Genomic DNA, 20,362 nt, shown 5'->3' with positions numbered 1-20,362 from the left:
CTTCTGAAGACAGCAACCAATACCAGTTAAACAACAATAAAAAATATATTTGGTGCGGTAAAATTCCAGATTCTTTCCCAAACTGGAATTGCAGTTTACTATCAAGACATTTCGAGAGCGATGGAAGAATTACAACAAACCAGTGTTGTCTATGTATTTTCTTTCAGCGCTGTCTAGAACAAGAAACTGTGCTGTTCTAGTGTCTGCTGGACAACAGACAACAGTAGGGACTATGACAAACTGGTGGCTCCTACATGGTGAGACAGAAACCTGCCATCCCCAGTGCCTCAGTACTGCTATCCATTGCCCACTTGCACAAATAATTGTTGTCTTGTCTGTAGAAGAGTGGCACAGCTTGGATTTGAGCAGACATACCCCAGGTAAAAGAACTGATCCCTATATTCATACTCGTCCCGTCTGATTCATGACTGGATGAGTGCATTAACTAAAAAAAGAACCCTCTGTTCTTCCGTGTCAGGGAACTTATTCGGTCATGTCTATCTTTTTCTGATAAAATACCTATTAAAGTCTCTAAATAGCAGCTGTCACTTCATTAAAAAGATTTTCTTCCTATGCCGGCATGACTCAGAAGACTACAGTGCCATAAACCCTTCAAGTTCTCTACCTCTGAAGACTGGATATGATATGATATCAGCGTGACTCCCAAATTGAAGCACTGAATGAATTAATTTCTCATAGAATCAGAAGAACTTCACCTAGCAGAACGAACACATGTTAGGAGTGTAATTTAAATAAGATTAGCTGTACAAACCGCAGGCAATTCAACTCAGGATGAATGTGAGTTCTCTGACTCACAACAACAGCCTTCCTCTTGAAACACTCACTCAAAACACCAGATAATTTAGTCTTGGGCACAAGTCCTTTATCACAGCAGTCATTAATCTTGTTACAACCTTTCCTTTTTTATGTTTATGGTCTTTCCATGGGCATTTGTGAGAAGCAGACTGCCTTAATTAACAGATAAGCACTGCAGAGTGTCCCAGAATACTAATAGGAGGCGTAGCAGGGAATTTATATTTTGAAGAAACAATAGGGCCATAAAACATTGAATGAAAGGGTATTTTTCCTGGTTTTAGTTAAAAATATTGCATCAGAGACTAAAGGCACCAGTGAGATCTTGTTCCTCCCGGTACAGTTTGATAACTACAGACCTGGACACTGCAAAGTTATCATTACTCTGCTAAATGTGGGAGTTGCGTTGGATTTCCATTGAACTTGGGAGGGTCAGGAAGACACTTTTGTCAGGACCAACATAAATCAAGCAAAGTGAATTTGACTCCATGCCATCTTGAAATCTCACTAAACCAAGGCATTTCTGACACAATCAAGCTGAGATCAAGTGGAGTTTTAAAATTACCATTCAAACAACAAAATTGAAATTATTGAGGATGATCTGATCTCCCAGATGGCCCAAATCAAAACATTAAGATAGCAATACTGATCTGTTATTTTCTCTCTGTACTCTTGATTTTTTTTTCCAGATAGGCCTGTAAAATGAAGCGATCTAACTGGCAGCCAGTTTAATGTCATCTTATCACTGGAAACTTTACTCTGATTTATCAATTTGACGCATAACCACCTTCACGTCCGGCATAGATGAACACTTCTGCAGTGAGACTGTCTTTCTGGTTTGCTGACAGGTTTTGTTTACCGATATTATCAGACACTCTTAAAGCAAAATTGCTTCAACCCATTTTGATGCAGCATTAAAAAGGAAAGAATAAGAACAGGCTATGACAGCAAATTTGTGTGATTCCTCCTGAATCACCTTTATGCAGAAAAGTAAAATGTTCTCTCACTCACAAGGGAGCAGTGAAACATTTCAATGGCAAAACATTTTTTTTTCTTCTAGTTAAGATAACATAGGATGAGAATGAGTTTTATTTTCCCATTTGCACTGACATAGTCTAACACATGTTCAAAATTACTAGCTAGTAAAGCTAGTTTTACCAGAATCGTCAGAAAGTGCCATTTTAAACTATCATGGCAGCTGTAAAAATCTGAATTCAAGACAACAATGTGAGCGCTGCTTTTCAGATAATGACTTCTACCCTTCAAGGGTGCTTCAAGTTGTGTCCTATTTTCCAAAATAAGCCGTAGCCTCCATCACAACAAAAAAACAACTTCAAGCCCAAAACATAAAAGAGACTCCTCACTTTACTCTACTCTCCAAAAACAGCCAAACCATAAATCCATTCCTGAAAGAAGTATTAACATTATCTATGAATATTTATATTGCCACTTCTGGTGGCCAGGAGAAGATTAACATTTCTACCGCAGGTGAGAGTTCCATATAAAGTGCTGTCAGGAAAAGAGCCCCATTTTCTGAGAGTTGATCCTTTCAAGTTGGCAGCTCTTTGTGTGCATATTTTTAAAAGTTGTTTAAATTTGGAGCAGCTGTTCATCTTGAATAACAGCATCCTCTTCATTTCAAGAGGAACATTTTTAGCATTACTTCTGGCTGTACAAAAGTTTGACTGATTATGTACAATCGCAGGCTTGCAGGCAGGGAAGAGAGGCACAGTTCCCCATTCCGGATGAACTGTATTGGCCCAAACGTGAAATTCCATCTGCTCTGTCATATCCATGTTCCTACTGTCTTTGCCACCAGAGACAGTTCATTTAAGATTTCCGTCATCACCTTGTTACAAATCCAAAACAAGAGCTCAGATGTAATTCATTATTTCAGAGTCCTTCAGCAGCAGCAGGGCAGTATGAGATAAATGTTTGGATTTAGCTACCTACCTGGAAAAAACATTTTCTATGGTCATATCAGCTATGACTGACGCGGATATATTTTAAGACTACCATTATTATTAGAGGTGCCGCCTTAAAGGTAACTACACATGACATTCCCCTTACTGCAGAACATGGAGGGGTGTGTGAACACTATTTATACTGCCAATTCAAGACCCTTATCACAGACATCAGAAAACTGTGCTGGATTTGTTGTGCAGCGCTCTGGGGTCCATTAAACTAAACAATAAAACACACGTCAGCCGCAAAGCAAAAAGCCAAACACTAGACTACACCTGTCTCCCAACCTCAGCCCCTGCTACACTTCCACAGAGAGAGATCCCCTGCACCCACACCACCTGGAGGGACCGTCTTCACTCTGTTCATTGAGCTGTACGTGGATTGTTCCCAGTCACAAGCTTTTTTTAGCACCTGAATTCACAAAAGATCACGACAATCTAATTTTACAGCATTATCCTCCCTATGGTCCCGGACAACTTTCCAGGTATTGATGGGCAAATCCATTTTATTACACAATCCAGCCACTTCTTCACCCTTCTTCAGCATTTTGCGATTTCCAGCCATTGCAGATCCCTTTTACAATTTGATGGAAACAGATTCATGGGTGGGTTGACATCCCCGCTCCTCCAATTGAGTCAATATTTATTTTCCCTGCAATTTCTTTCCTGTTAGATGCTATCCAGACCCACCTCTGCTCAGAGCTTGAACTCCAAGGTGGTATGGCATGTTGCCTGGTTACATAGAGGGGCTTTGACTATGCTAACAGGCAAAAGGACAGTCTCTCGGCCCTGTCTAGACTCCACGGAATAAACAACATCATACACCGTAGACACAGGGGAAAATACTAAACAAACAAAGTTAGAGTAAGGTCACTTAAATGGTTTTACATCAGATTCGCCTCAACATCCTTCTTGTAAATTGTTAGTGCAGCAACCTCTGGAAACATAGAGGCAAAACTAAGAAAGACTAAGATCAAGGAAGGGCCTTTGCAATTAGGACAAACGTTAAAAAAGAAAATAAGTGAGGAATTCCGCAGAGAGCAAGCACACCCTCTATCATGAATATTTTTTTCTTACATAGGGTCTGAGTATCAGATCTGACCTTTGCCTGAAAGGACAGCAATGTGCTGAAGCTCCTTACCAGCAAAGACTTGGCTACGATGTTTTCGATGAGCTTGAAGTCATTCCGCAGCTGTTTGCTTTTGGAACTGGTCCCTTCCATTTCTTCATCAGCGTAAAAGCGGAAAAATTGCGATTCGTCTTTGAATTCGCTTTTCTCCAGCACTGGCAGAGAGAGAGTAAGGAAATAGGAATAGTAAACAGGATTAGAGTGCAGGACTGCACTGTGCACGAATAAAACACAGTGTTTCTATTTTCATATCCTGACAGGAAAGGATGCCACGAACACAAATGATTTCAATTTACAGTCTGTTAAAAGATTGTAATGGGTATTATGTGTTGGGGGGGGGGGGGGGTTTGCCTTCAGAAACAGCTGCTTCAGAACAATTAGCAAACATCATCTGCTGTTAGAATGTGGAAACCACAACACAGAAAAGACTGGCACACTGCTCAGCTTGATCAGAATCCCTCAAATGCTAGACAAACAGGAAATGGTAAAAACTGATGAAGTCATGTGCTAGTGTTTATACTGTATATACAGTACAGGGAACGGTTTACTTTTAAAGGGAGAGGGATGTTTGCAGCAGTTAATGCTCAGGTATGGTAAACTTACTACCATGTTAACCTCAACCAAATATTTCCATTTAAGCCGTTTATACTTCAGCCATTACTAATGTTTAGTGGGAAATGTTCAACATATTCATTTAACAGTGTTGAGTCTCCCTTATAGTCCAATTAAACAGTCCCCATGGTGTGGAAAATTCCTGCACAGTGCTTGACAGTCTAGGCTCGAGATTCCCATGAACACAGTTTTGCAGGCATGGGCATTGTAAGACTTGAATGGGAAGAGTTTTGTGTTCTTGCTATTTTACACATCACTGAGTGTGCTTTCTCATTGCTACTGCGCAGACTGAAAAATGTCTCTTAATCGCTCGGCCCTTTATTTCACATCTTAACTGTACCCCATATTACAATGATTGTGACCAGTATCAGTGCCTATTTATCTTTTTGGATGCCTTCACTGTTTTTTGACATTCTGATAGCCTACTCCAGCAAAAAAAAAAGGGAAACGCTTCCCAGGGGCTGAAAGTGCAGGAGGTTTGGGAATGTCTGCTTCACTGCACAATCCTGTCCATGTGAGGGCATTTTACAGGAGCACTGTGCTTTTATTCTGCTTTCATGCCACACATTCATCTTTTTTTTTTGCTACTGGACTTGCTAGCCAGTGGATACTGTATACAGAACTGATAACAGGGAAGAAGTCAGAACTGGGTATAGAGCAAAGCCATAAAGAGGGTTTGAACTACAAGACACCAGAAGAATAGAAGCATAGACATCCAGCTGCTTCAGAAAGCTGTTGTAATTGTGCTGTCGAAGAAAAGCCATAACGAACGGATTGAGGGGGCCTACAAAAACTGTGATCAAAATCTGTTTCACATCAGCGAACATGGATCACAGCCAAGCCAGTAGCCTTCCCCAAACTCCCCTCCTCTTTCGCCGCTTGACAGTATTGGAAAAATACGAGCTGGGAATTTGTACATAACAGATCAAACACCTCAGTTTGTTATTTTCCAGCAGATTGCTAGAAAGTTTAAAAAACACCCATTGACAAGCATGTAAATTTGTTACATGTCAAAAACTGTTGCTGCATAAAGACCAGGTGAAGTCCAATCCCAAAAAAAGTATTAAATGCACGCACAAATATCAAATTCTCAAGGAAGAGGCATGTTCTTATCTATGTATATCTGGTGGGTGTTAGCTATGCCACATTAAAGCACCCCCAAAATAGGGGAAGTTTTCAGTTTTCCCACAGTAAGGTTATGTCCATGCTATAAATATTAGCACTGCATTTAGTAAAGACTCTACCGCATACAGAAATACAAGATAGGAGCGACTGCTGTGTTTGACTCTGTTCTGTGTTTGCAGTTCTCTTTGCCAAAGTTGCGTATTTTAAATATGAAAGGACAAAAAGTATGCGAAACAGCTGTTTGGGAGAACTCTGCACATGCTGTACTTTGTACGGCCAAAACAGCCTCTCAGGAAAGAATTTATTTCCAGTATGCTGCTGTGTTTTTTTTTCCCTTATCTTACCATGATGCATGAAGCCATTGTTGCACAGCCCAACGCCCAGCGTGACCGCATCCTCCCTGGTGGACCAGTCTCCCTGCAGAGCCAGAGGACACCTCACTCAGCGAAACAGTTAATTGAAAGGCGCATCCCACACACAAAATTACACATAGCCAAACAAGAAGAAGAAAAAAGCACCCAGCCGAACGTCTGTCTAAAATTAGCTGCCTCCCTACTCAGGAAAGGGGGGAGGTAGCTGGCATGAAATGAAAAAGAAGAAATGTTCAAGGTCTGTTGGTACCAAAAACAAAACAGAAGAAAGGTACATTCCCCCAGAGTGGAGACTGGCCCATCGAAGGCAGGCAATATGTGTTATCTAAAGCACAAAGAGCAATGACAGATTCTTTTGATACGCTGCCCAGCTCTCTTGGTGTGGTGGTTTAAGAACAAAAAAAAAACAGAACACACCTATTTCTTATCCCTTTTGAGGCTGTCTCGTTGAGACTGATTTTAAATAAACGGGAACTTCGGAGAGGAAGGCAATCAGTGGGCAAACAGTTTTATCGCCTGTGCTTCTTGGTTCTTGCTGATGCCTTTCTGCCAGTCGCTGCTTGCACAAGGGAGATTAGCCACATTTCTGGAATTCTTTCCCTTTGCATTGTTTGCACTCCACAGCGAAAGACAGACTTACAGCAGTGGGCTCTTTCCGTGGTGCAGCTTGTAAATATGACAGCATCCCTCTGAATTTATTCAGACAGCTGCTATTTTCTAATCATTTCTTTCGCCTATGCCTCGTTTTCTTTCTCATTCTGCCACAGCGAGAAAACACCCAGCTTGTAACCTTCCTTTAAAGTGATTAAAGTAGTGATAAGATCTTGACATGAGACACTGGGATTCTTAAATGAGCAGTAGTAACTGAAGACAGAAAGTGCATATATACATGAGCAGTAATCTGAACCCTGTTCACTGGCATATTTTTATGGGAATTATTCCATCACAGTGAACTCCAGTGGAGTTCCAGTGGAATACTTTTAAGACGGAAGAAATGCCGCCCAGTTTAAAGGGAAAGCTCATAAAAATTTTAAATGATGTCAATAATGTAATTGATGGAGAATAAAAAGGCCTGAATAAAACAGCCATGGAAAGCAACTAACTCACATCTAGTACACAGCCTCATAATATCACATCAGTGGACAACCACAGGGGGAAAAAAAGCCATAAAATTTGCTTTTAAATACTCTAGAAGCAAACTCATCATCTGGCTAGGAATGACATTTACCAAGCAAATAAAGAGAAAAAATACTAACAATACAAGTAAAACAAACAGGTGAGCTGACACCCAGATCCTGTCATATTCTTGCTTTACCCCAGAAGAACAAAAAGAGCTCTGGGCTGCAGCGGAGAGGGATTTCCTGAGAAAACAAAATCCTTGTGAACAAGCTGCTACCCCAGTTCCCTGTCTAGTGACTGCTCCTTCATCTGCTGCTCGTTCCACATTCCAAAAGGATTCCCAGACATTAGCAGTACCTGGGGTTTTTTTATACTCATTACGTACCTTTAGCAAAATATCAGCTCACTGATAATGAAATAATAATGTGCAGAAGCCCACAAAGGCAATGCTGGGAAGGGGGGGTTGAAGAGCGGGGCTCTAAAACAAATTCATTTAGACATGTTTTTGTAGGCCATACATTTCAAAACACAGAACGCAGGAGGATACCAAAAAATGTCACCCGCCTTTGGAAACCCATCTCCAAGACATATAAATTAGTACAGTGTGCTAAAACACATGATGCGTTTTCTCCATTGGGCATATAAGAGATTGGATAGAGGATGTGTGGGGGGGTTTCTTTAGAGATTCATTTACCACCCTGGCACAGCTTGGTCACTAAATATCTGGTCGTAGTCTGAGATGCGCACACACAGCTGTGTTATATATGATGTATATGGCACAGATGTTCATTTTATTCTGTCATGGCAATGTCACACATTAAGATCAGTTTTCTTACCTGAGCTATCAGCCAGTCAACCAGTTTACTGGCAGGAACGACAGACTTGAATGTTTTTAAATGGTAGTCTCTGTCCCTGCATTTCCAAAAGGGAAAAACACAAACAGCAATGTTAGATGTTAATAATGTCATTATCAATATTGACAGCAGAATATAACAGCAAAAGCTGAGTAAAGAGCAGCAAAGCACATTATTTTTATTTGGTATAGTATTATTTAATTCACATGCTTAATACTTAAGCCCTGCTTGGGGCTTAAACTTTTGAATTTCTGTTTAATCAATAACTCTTTTTTTCCAGGGAGTGGAGAGGGTGGTGTTGGAATGTTGATTTAAAAAAAATATTGAATGAAATGCTGACTTTTTTTTCAGAAAAGTGATGTGAAGAATGTGAAGAATTCTTTTAATCAGCTAAAGGGATGCTTTGATTAATTACAAGCAACATATGTTCAAAATAAAAATAAAGCTTATTACTGGAATCAAATATTTACATATTTAAGGACAACAGGAAAGACTGCAAGTGCTATGAGCTTAACAATGATCTCATGAAATATTTTAATGCATCTGCTCAGTCTGCATATAAATAAACTGCTTTCAGACTTAATATGCACATTCACACAGCTGCTTTTTAACCTGACTGGAACTGGGCTCCATCCTGTGAATTCTTAAGCTCTTTCACGCACAGCAGGCGATTCAAAACAATCTATTTAACATTTAGCTTTAAATAGCAAGAAGCCTTTGTTTGTATGCCTTTGTAATTGAACAGCCCCAGAGAACTATAAGTGGAAATAACCACATTTCCTGACACAAATGTGCACGATCCTTTATCTGATGTTGTTCAAGAATGCCATGTTATTGATAACAAGCTGTTGTACTGCTAAGTGCTCTGCAAATGCCACAGTAGTGAAGTGACCACTGGCATTTCTTGGTTTTGTTTTAAACACAATTAACACAATTACCCAACCCCACACCCACCCTAGAAACACCCACATGCAAACTTCACATTCACTCCCACTGATTGGAGTTCATGAGTCCCAGAGCACTGCATTAGGTGTGCTCGCGCTGTCCGATCAACGTCTATTTTTCTTTCTACACACATCAGTGAGGCGTGAGTGACCCACTATCGAGATTGGTATCATGGGTTGCAGAAATCCGAGTTCAAAACGTCATCACAATATATTAAAAAAAAACATTTCTGAAGTCTCACAGCTCAGGTGAAGTGATGAACCAGCTTACCGAGCTAGGAAACAATCAAGAGCCGGGTTTAAAATCTAAAAGGCACACCTGTTCCTTCAGACAAGGTGCTAATGTTCTATGTATAAAATCTTGCTTCAGTCACAAACTGAACTGCGTTTCAGCACAGCTGGCATTTACACCTCAACGATGGAGAATTTTACCTCGAGGCAAGTCAGATTTCTCACGTTTTCACCAGACTGGTCAAGGGATGCACAAAAGGGTTCAGGCTCGAGCAATAAAAGAATGTGATGGGAACTCAAACATCAGCTCTCTGCTCAGCTACTTTGCCACTGTTGTTTAGGTTGAGGGAATCAATGTCTCTGGGGAAGACTAATGACTGATGCGCCTGTCTCTCGGAGACAGAGATGTTTAATACGACCAGTCAGGCGAGATTTTCCTTGGAGACACAGGAGACAATTCCACACCAGCTGAATCAGCCGGTTTTTAAATTCTCCTTATTAACGGAGCGCTGGACAGATCGCAGAGCTGGAAATACAGCCCGTGAAGAGGGCGGGGGATAAGCAAAAATAAACAGTGGTTTACTGGCTGGCAGCTATGGGACAGAGGAACAAGAAGCCCTTGTCAGCCTGTACACAGAACGTTTTTCAAATTGTGCTCATTTTACTGGGGGAACGTGTGCCAAGATTTTCTCAGACTTTCCTTTAGAGCACAGAAGTAGTCGAAAAGTGGGCGCAAAGAGTCAGGATAAAAAAAAGGGCGAGAGGGCAAACTTACTTCACGACAGGAGTGAATAAGCTGTGTAGCCGACAGTACAGTCTCACCCCCTGTGGAAAAAAAACCACAAGACATCACAGAAAAGTAAGTGTCTGTTCAAATTTCCACTAACACATCATTGAATCTTAATACAAGTAGCACTCAGCCGGAACAAATCCTCTTTTTCATGCCAGAAACATTCTAAATTAGCCAGGTGTAATAATTTTACATCTAATAGAGGTCCAGGGATTCTGAGTGGCAATTTTAAAAGCAAAGGATTATTTTAATGGTCCAGGCCTAATGACACCTTTACTTCTCATTATCCATATTATATTATTCAGACTGTTAAGCAGAATGAATGTGCTTAAGGGACAGTCATGCAGAAAGCTCTGGACTAAAGACATACTGATGCAAATGTTGACAAAGACTTTAAAAAATTAGCTGTTTTGGCAAGCATAAGGGCTTACATCATTAATAAAAGGCATTATTACACAATGTCAATAAAAATCCATTCATTATCAAAGAGATGCTTGTTTGTAGAATGGATAAGAGCAACTCAAACCCCATCCTCAGCAGCACAGGGTGCAAGACAATAGCACATCTTCGAAAGGACCCTAGCCCGCCACAGGGTGCACACACACCTACACAGGGACACTTCTCAGACACCAATTAACTTAGCCAGCATTACACAAGAATGAGGGAGGGTGAGAACCCAAAAAAAATCCACCAGGTGAGAACATGCAAACTCCACACAGAAGTGAAATTTTGACCCAGCAGTCCAAATGCCTCATGAATAGAGAGTTACAGGTTATAACTTTTAAGTAGAAGGTACTATGTAGTATTATCATGGAACCAATGGATGGGTTTCACATGTACCCTGGTTCAGCTGGGTAGAATTCAGGCAATTGGACTTGAGAACTGACATCCCCTCAATGATGAAGAGCTCACCAATGAGAAGCTACAGGGATCCTTCAGGACCAGGACAGAGTACCACTGCTTCAAACAATAAGAACAATGTTTTAACGAGCATGGTAATTTGGAGTGATCCTAAACTAAGGGTCTTCGTTAATTACCAATTAGACTCCCACCGATCCTGAAGGAAAAGACTAAGGTGCAGGTTCCCATTGGCAACATTAATGCCCAAATAACTCATTGTGCCTTAGCCAGTCTCATTCACAGAAAGAAATGTAATGACTCCACAAAATCCACAATGTCATTCACTTATTATAGCAATGATGACATATGGTGTCAACTCTCTGTTACAGACTTTTTCAGGACTGGAACTGCCCAGACAGAATCACTTTTTCTCTACTCTCTAGCTGAAAGTTATTCATTAAAAGCGGCTCAAGTGGGGTTACCTTTGACACTATGTCTTCCATCTCACTTCTGGCTTTGTAGGTGCCATCATCATAGCGGAACCTATAGAGGACCTGCTCATTCTTGAACTGATGCTTGTCAGACACTGCAGAGGCAATGAGAGGTGAAATTAATTCTCAGCGAGAAACAGGCTTGAGCAAAACATCAAAAAGCACAATGTTCACCGACTGCATCGTGGATATTTATTTTAATGCGACTACAAGCAATAAAAACGAGTGGCTTAGGATATTAGATGAAGTGAGAGTAGGAAAGGAAAATAAATAATTCCTCCGCACTCAGCATGCTGGAAAATGGATGAGAGAGACACTCACCAGATTCCTTTTGTCACAGCCGAATAACACTATTTTAGAAAGTTTCCGACTTAGCACGAACAGCAAGGTTTAATATAATCATATATAATATAAACTCGCATATATAATACAATCATCTGGAATCCAAAGTCTTAAACACCTCCTAAATCATAAATGATGCCAGCACTGATAAGAGGTCAATATCAGTGTCTAAGAATTCGTGGTGACATATTAAACAAGATGACGTTTTGCCTTATCTTGCGCTGGTCATCTGCTGTCTAAATCTCTCACTCTATAAGCTCATTTCTTCCAACAATCAAAAATAAAACTGGTGGCACATCCATCAGGAGAGACAATCTTTAGCTCAGGACTCGCCGCTCGTCGTACTCCTTATCAACATTTTTAACTCAACAGCGGCAGCCGTCTGTGTTGTCATTTAAACTCAAAGAAACCTTTTGCTCCATGAAAGTGTGTTTCTAGTGTCACTTTTATTGATTCACCATTCACGTCTGACCGTGATACACTCAAGTAACTCTGACTGCTGCACAAGCACTGTATCACCTCAGTAGTGCGAGAGCAGACTGGGCCCAGGTCATGAGGTAATTTCAGCTATGAAATGTCAAGCAAACCAAGAAAAGCACTAGAACTACATTTGTGCGCTCACTCATTATTTTGTGGTGCTCGCAACCTGCAATTTCTAACCAGCATGATGTGATGGCCAAACATCATCCATCATGATACGGGAAACCATGATTCATAGATTGATGGGTAGGCCTTGTGTGTGATGTTCTGGGCAGGTGTGTCTCGTAACTGCATAGCAACCTGAATGCATGGAGCTACACTGAACACGTCTTAGGAGCTCATTTGCTGCCCTCCCTGTGATCTCATCTGGCTAGGATATAAGCAGAACAGCACACGTTCCCATGCTACTCAAGTAATAATGGCTTACTTGGGAGATGGGAATGGGATAGTTACGCCAAGATTGCCACACCTGACAGACTTGTGGGCTCAGCTTGGACTATGATTGACTTCTATATTAATAATATCCTTATACGTAAATAGTGCTTTTCTGGACACTACAATCAAAGCAGTTTACAGGTAAAAGGGCTCCCTTTGCCTACAGCAGCCATAGTGCACCAGTACGTTCACCACATAACAGCATTCAGTGGGGAGGAGAACAGAGTGATGAAGCCAATTTTACAGATGGGGATTATTAGGAAGCCACATTTGGTAAAGGCCAATGGGAAAATTTGGCAAGCACACTGGGGAAACACCCCTACTCTTTTCTAGAAACGCCCTGGGATTTTTAATGACCACAGAGAGTCAGGTCGGTTTTACATCTCGTCTGAAGGAAGGTGTCCTTTTTGTAGTATAGTGTCACTGTTGCTATCCTGGGGCATTAGGACCCACACAGACTGCAGGGTGAGTGCCCCCTGCTGGCCCCACTAACACCTCTTCCAGCAGCAGCCTTAGCTTTCCCAGGAAGTCCCCCATCCAGGTACTGAACAGGTTCACACTGCTGAGCTTCAGTGGGTTGCCAGTTGTGAGTTGCAGGGTGATGTAGCTGCTGGCCTCTGGGGCTAAGGGACCAGTGAATACGCAAGTGCTAGTCCAGGCTCTACATGAGGAATGGGACCGAATCCCACAAGACAACATCTGCAACCTGCTGCAGAGCATGGGTGACAGATGTGTAGAGCCTGACCTGTCCCGAGTTCACTCCTGACCTGACGAGTATGTGCTATTTCAGAAGTAAGTGACCTTATCAGAAATAGCCATTGTGCCATGTGTGGAAATAATTTGTATAGTTCTAATACATATGCAACGGTCACTTCTGAACACCCATTCGTGGTAATAACAGAGGTGACCAGAGCTGTACTCAGTGCTGTACATAAAATTTCCTGTAAAAATGCTTGGATTGGGAGCACCAGGGGGAGAATACATTTGAGTGTGCCTTCTTTGCTGTTCTCTGGAAAAGAGCCTTTTTCATAACAAATTCAAACTCATTTCAAACCTGTGCTGAACTGTGCTGTGACTTCTTGCACCTTCTACAGATGCACAGCTTGTATTGGAGAAAACAGTAGCTTGCAAGAACAGCTTGTGTTGAAAGTATAATTCCTTGTAGTGGACGCCCACAGTACAAGGCTGTGGAAGGGGTCACCTGTGGAACAACCCTGTGGACAGTCTAATCAACTACAGTATTGTACTGAAGTCATGCCTGCTTAATTAAATGTCAGCACACCTGCTACAAATGTGTTTTGTAATTTTTTGATACCCTTTGATTTTTTTGTTTGTTCTGATAAGTGATATGTTTTTTTATCCTGTACTCAGTGCAGTCTGAAAAAGGAAATTCCCAAGTAATAGAAAGAAGAGAGAAGTTTTACGATAGTGAACATCCTTTTAGATGACTCAGGGATGGGATCGTGACATCGCCAGTGAAAAGTGATAGTCGACTATGAAATACTACTCATGAAATAATAAAGAAGAAAGAAGTTGCGCTCATTCACCGTGATGGATGATGCCATTCTCCAGCAGGGCCTGACCAAGGTTGACCCCCTCATCTGGTTTATTGATCTCTCCGGTCTCAATCAGCCAGGACACAAACTCACTGTGAAAGGAATGGAACAAGGCATTGTGAGCGCACAGTGACACAGCTCTCAGGACAGTGTGAGCGCACAGTGACAGCTCTCAGGACAGTGTGAGCGCACAGTGACACAGCTCTCAGGACAGTGTGAGGGCACAGTGACACAGCTCTCAGGACAGTGTGAGTGCACAGTGACACAGCTCTCAGGACAGTGTGAGTGCACAGTGACACAGCTCTCAGGACAGTGCGAGCGCAGGGTGACACAGCTCTCAGGACAGTGTGAGCGCAGGGTGACACAGCTCTCAGGACAGTGTGAGCGCAGGGTGACAGCTCTCAGGACAGTGTGAGCGCACAGTGACAGCTCTCAGGACAGTGTGAGCGCACAGTGACAGCTCTCAGGACAGTGTGAGCGCAGGGTGACACAGCTCTCAGGACAGTGCAAGCGCACAGTGATACAGCTCTCAGGACAGTGTGAGGGCACAGTGACACAGCTCTCAGGACAGTGCAAGTGCACAGTGACACAGCTCTCAGGACAGTGTGAGCGCAGGGTGACACAGCTCTCAGGACAGTGTGAGCGCAGGGTGACACAGCTCTCAGGACAGTGTGAGCGCAGGGTGACACAGCTCTCAGGACAGTGTGAGCGCAGGGTGACACAGCTCTCAGGACAGTGTGAGGGCACAGTGACAGCTCTCAGGACAGTGTGAGGGCACAGTGACACAGCTCTCAGGACAGTGTGAGTGCAGGGTGACACAGCTCTCAGGACAGTGTGAGCGCAGGGTGACACAGCTCTCAGGACAGTGTGAGGGCACAGTGACAGCTCTCAGGACAGTGTGAGCGCACAGTGACACAGCTCTCAGGACAGTGTGAGCGCAGGGCGACACAGCTCTCAGGACAGTGTGAGCGCAGGGTGACACAGCTCTCAGGACAGTGTGAGGGCACAGTGACACAGCTCTCAGGACAGTGCAAGCGCACAGTGACACAGCTCTCAGGACAGGACAGTGTGAGTGCATAGTGACACAGCTCTCAGGACAGTGCAAGCGCACAGTGACACAGCTCTCAGGACAGGACAGTTCGAGCGCACAGTGACACAGCTCTCAGGACAGTGTGAGGGCACAGTGACAGCTCTCAGGACAGTGTGAGCGCAGGGCGACACAGCTCTCAGGACAGTGTGAGCGCACAGTGACACAGCTCTCAGGACAGTGTGAGCACAGGGTGACACATCTCTCAGGACAGTGTGAGCGCAGGGTGACACAGCTCTCAGGACAGTGTGAGCGCAGGGTGACACAGCTCTCAGGACAGTGCGAGCGCAGGGTGACACAGCTCTCAGGACAGTGCGAGCGCAGGGTGACACAGCTCTCAGGACAGTGTGAGCGCACAGTGACACAGCTCTCAGGACAGTGTGAGTGCAGGGTGACACAGCTCTCAGGACAGTGCGAGCGCAGGGTGACACAGCTCTCAGGACAGGACAGGGCAGAGTGAGTGAAGAGGAAAATCAATTTTTTGAAGGGACTCAAACCCACACCACTAGAAATGAGCTAGCTGGCAGCCCCATGGTTTCCACCTCTGACCCATTAGCACTGCTGAGAGCTCATGTAAACCCCCCAGCTGCATGACAGCAGCTGGACGAGCCCACAAGAATGTTCTGAAGAAACAGTTTTGGTTGATTTCCCGGACAGTACATTTGCAAGAGCTGTGCTTTAAACAAAGTGAGGAGAAACAGTAACTGAAAAAACAAACGGAACCGCTGTCAAGACCCGCACACGCACCACACCCAGAGCAGAACACCTTTCTTCAACCACATTTTTTCAAAATGTATCATCTCAACTTCAAAACAAATTCATGATGATACTTCCACACACCCACTTGCTTTGATTGCTCAGTATTTTAGGTTTTTTTTCAACTTAATTTTAAAAAGCACAAGATTTTTGATCCCCCTAATTCCATTAAGCATATCAAAAACTACAAAAAGAAGCACAAAAGTAAAGTCATAAAGAGGAAAAGAGTAACCTACCTTATTCGCCTCAAAATTCTGATTTAATTTTACAACTTGCAGTGGTTTCAGAAACAGATTTTTATCTTGCTCATTTATTTGTATACGTGAATATTTAGATTTGTCACCGGTGTCCTCCCACAGTCGAAAAAGACGTAATGGTAGGTTAATTGGCACCTGGGAAAATTGGCCCTGCTGTGAGTGAGTGTCTGTGTCTGTGTCTATGTGCACCCTGTGAGGCACTGGCATCACATCCAGGGTGTAACCCGCCTTGTGCCTTGTTGGGATAAGATCCGGCTAGAAAGACATCCATAACACACATAACCAAAATTTATAGTAAATGTTTAATGTACACTCACTTTCTAAAATGTTCGAATGTTGATGTGCTGTAACAGTGTTTTTAGTACTTGACTTCAATGAAAACCTCAAGTTACCAGTCAGTCACAAATCCCATTCCTGATACCTGAGCTGTTTGTCTGCTATAAGGACCACTTCAGCCTAGTCACAATGTCACAAACCTAGTTTATAGTGTGTGATTAGTAAACGGAAAGAAGTTTAGACACAGCTTGTCTTTAATATTTAATGTAAAGCACAGCTACAGTCACACAAAATTTTATAAAAATTAAATCTAATTTGAATCATGCCAACAATAAAACTGATGATACACCATGTGCCACAGGAAAGTCCACAGATCTACAAAATGCTCAGATAAAAAAAGCGTCTAGATTCTCATGAATTAGATATTCATGAATACTCCCCCCGGTCATAAAAACACAGTCCCTAACCCTACTCCTATCACCGTCCTGTAATCTAATCTTCAATCAAACCCAGGTCTTCTTAGCAGAAGCTCCACAAATTACAGAGGACTTGAAAAGCAAGCCCCTTGACAGTTTCACAGCTACTGAACAAGGTGGCTTTGTGATTTATGCTGAATTGTCAGTCTGTGAGCTGACTCCCCCTCAGCATTACCGCCACAATGAAAACAGCAGAAAACAAGATGCTGGGTCTGCATGACACACAGGATTTCACAAGTGTTTAATCCACGAGGGGCAAGAGATTTTTAGAATTTTTTTCAATTCCATTTTGTTTAAGAGATTAGAAACTTGCCAAATACTTTGTCTTGAAAGTCCCCTGGTTTCAAATCCCATGTGCAAGAAGAGAATTTCTTCCATCCTGCTGTTTCTCACTGTCTCATTCCCAACAGGCCGAGTAATAGCGGTTTAAGGGCTTGTTGGCAGCCCGGATTATTCCATGCAGTATGAAGTACGATTTTGTAAAAACAAAAACCACTTCAAACATGTGCTGCCACCACGATGATATTGTCAGTCTACAGGCACAGCATCCTCGGAAGACCTGCTAATTCATTTCTTGATTTGAGAAGAAAAATAGATAGAAATCCCCAAAAAGCTTTGATTTAGTTTCGAATCTATGAATAAAAAGGAAAGAAAAAAAAACACCACCATTTTTTGAGTATGTCAATGATGTTTTGAAAAAGCACACAGTTTGCAAGAGACTTGTCCTTATGATCTTTCTGGTTTTCCTTTCCTTGTATTTTATCCAGATTAAGATTTGGAACTATGTTTTGCCTTTTTATTTACTGTCCATGATGTTGCTGTGCAGCATTACCTGTATGTATCTGGCTCCTATTATGAATTATGAGCATAACTGGTAAAAACAATTAGTACTAATTACCATTGGCAGAAGATGAAAAGACTTGCACAACACATGCAGCCAAGCCACATTATGTAAATGTCTGGGTAATTGTGTTGGAGCCCTCTCAGGGGGGCCCAATCAAGGAATTAATTTGCTGTTTATACAAGTCATCAATATTTTTTTCAACAAAATACATGGAACAGGGCCTCAAAGAGGACTCTATCTGTGACCCCGGTGAAAAGCAGGTCTATAAATGAAACTGTGGCTATAGACATTCCATGTCACGCCTTTGTTATGCCATGAAACAGATCACCACTGATTGTGCCATGCATGACTTTACCACTGTATGCTTCACCAAGCTGTACCATCTTGGCAGACCAGACTAAACATTTGCAAAGGAAGTTCAGTGCTAATCATGTACACATGAGAAGCCAATGAGAACAAACCACTGGGGCCTTACTTCTATAGCAGAATTAATGACCCGTGCTAACCAAAGCTGAACACGGGGGTAACACTGGATCTGTGTGCATCCAGTTCCTGACTTGGTAATAAACACAGCTGTAAAAGGAAGACGCATTCCTACTTCTCTTACTTAGAAGAGTTGCCCACTTTTTAAACAGTTACCAGGATGTACATAGGCAGACAAGAAAACTCACCGACAGCTAACAACACTGACGTTAACACAGGAGCCTCAGGTTCTTTGTATGATATGAGCTGGTCAGAACAAGATAACAGTCCCCATCTTCTTCACAGCAGCCAGATAAAATGAACGTGTCATTTTTATGCAGCTTTTTTAAGTTCAAAAAGAAAATCCTAAGAAAGGTTTCCAATTCCAACCCCATGTGGGTGAGTGTGGGGTTTTCTTTGCTTGTAAAAAAAGTGAGGGCAATCTTTACGTTTTCTTAAAGTTGAAGAATTGGCAAAATGCTGTGGATAAACTGTTGAATAAAGATCTAAAATTAAGAAACTGCCAAAATGACACCAGGTTACGCACACATCAAATCCAGTAACAAAATTAGTCTAAATGGCACGTACAATCATTGAGTCTTTCTTCCATGAAAGTAGAAGGAAATCTGTCCACTCAAGCAAACCTGTCCGGATTTAAAAAGGTTTTACACAGTCAAATAGACTGATGTGTCATTTTGACGATGTAATTAATTGGGTGCAATGTGGTGACATACTGATACACCTAATACACCAGCTCTGACAGAGACACCATTAAAACCTTGATCTAAGAAGACATTGGTTAATGTTTACAACAGTCTACAAAGTCCCAATGCCAAACCTAATACAAAAGGCCCCATTCAGAACACAATGAGAGGCGGGACAGGGATTATTAGGGTAATATGACAGGAGTAATCTCTCAATAAGAGTTTATGCTCTACTATATGTTCTCCACTGCAACATGACCAATGCCTATTGCCATCATACTGTACATGAAGCAGCCATATAATGCTGCTCATTCACAGCCTGTTTGAGAATGTGACAGAAATATGGCAGAAAAACTTGACAGACAAGCACTAAGCAGAGGAAACATCCTTTCAGCAGAACCGTGAACAAGGAGGCAACAAACGAGTCCAGATTTCACTTCCAACAAAGCTTCAGGCTCAGAGGTGGTATGGCTATGTACCAACTTTTCTGTGCCTAATTGCTTTTCAGAAGCCTGTGTTTCTTGTACATCCAAAACATAGTCCCTGAGAGAGATCTGCATGGAGATGAAGGATTTGCATTTCTATTGCACAGGAACCTTCCAACCTTATGAAATGCCCAAAGAAAAGTACAAATTGCTAATATCTGCTGTGAAAGACTTTTTTCTGCTGTTGTAAATATGAAGGGAAATCGCAATGCTTTTTTTCAGATTTTGGGGTTAGAAAGAACAGGCATTGATGAGTGCATTTCAAACCGCGAAATAAGTAAAATGTACTCATTAACTTATAAAACCTCCAATTTACATCACAAAATAGATTACATTTCCAGCTGCAATTCAGAACAAGGCAACAAAAGTTCTGGTGGAAGTGAAGCAGCCCTATTACATTATAGGCAGGCATGTGAATACATCTCTTGATTTCGAGACGGTTTTGCTAACAAATACTACTTGTCAGCTCGCAGATCACATTGGAAAATGTATGCAGTGAAATGTCTGCTGCACAACCTATACTTATTCACTTGCACATCACATTACAGTCACTACAGTGACTAGTGAGCAGGAAGGGCTGATTCACATTGCAATACGTGGGAACTCAAATGCAAGTTTGCGACAACATGCAACTTACAGTAGTTTCTCAAAGTGCACGATAATGTGCTTAATTTGGCATTTGTGATTTTCTTCTATAATGTCAATGAATTCTGTAACAGAGATTCATTAACTGGTCTGATAAATTGGGACTTCAGTTTCCCTTTAATGGAGTGGAATTGGCAATCAGAGCTCAAATGCAATGTAGTTTAGCCTGATTACTTACTGTCCCTCTGTAAAGGAAACACACTCTTGTGCAACAATGGGGTACATTCACCTGCTTTTCAAACTTTAAAACTGGCTGTAGTTGTGGAAATCCAAG

General features: G+C 42.1%; 1 protein-coding gene across 2 annotated transcripts in view; it reads right to left on the bottom strand.

Moving 5' to 3' along the window:
- prex1 (phosphatidylinositol-3,4,5-trisphosphate-dependent Rac exchange factor 1) overlaps window positions 1–20,362 on the bottom strand; it is a 139,178-nt gene that overhangs the window by 45,251 nt on the left and 73,565 nt on the right. For both annotated transcript variants that reach the window (XM_088608467.1, XM_088608468.1), the window contains exons 11-16: window positions 14,088–14,188; window positions 11,275–11,378; window positions 9,938–9,987; window positions 7,970–8,045; window positions 5,988–6,060; window positions 3,919–4,061 (exon numbers count right to left, since the gene is read on the bottom strand). In XM_088608467.1, the coding sequence (XP_088464593.1) occupies window positions 3,919–4,061; window positions 5,988–6,060; window positions 7,970–8,045; window positions 9,938–9,987; window positions 11,275–11,378; window positions 14,088–14,188 (547 nt within the window). The remainder of the gene's footprint in view (window positions 1–3,918; window positions 4,062–5,987; window positions 6,061–7,969; window positions 8,046–9,937; window positions 9,988–11,274; window positions 11,379–14,087; window positions 14,189–20,362) is intronic.

The sequence above is a fragment of the Lepisosteus platostomus genome, chromosome 15 (genome assembly GCF_059453375.1).
Source record: "Lepisosteus platostomus isolate fLepPlt1 chromosome 15, fLepPlt1.hap1, whole genome shotgun sequence".
Lineage (NCBI taxonomy): Eukaryota > Metazoa > Chordata > Actinopteri > Semionotiformes > Lepisosteidae > Lepisosteus > Lepisosteus platostomus.
The sequence above is the reverse complement of the archived record's forward strand: the minus strand, read 5'-3'. Positions and strand labels throughout refer to the sequence as shown.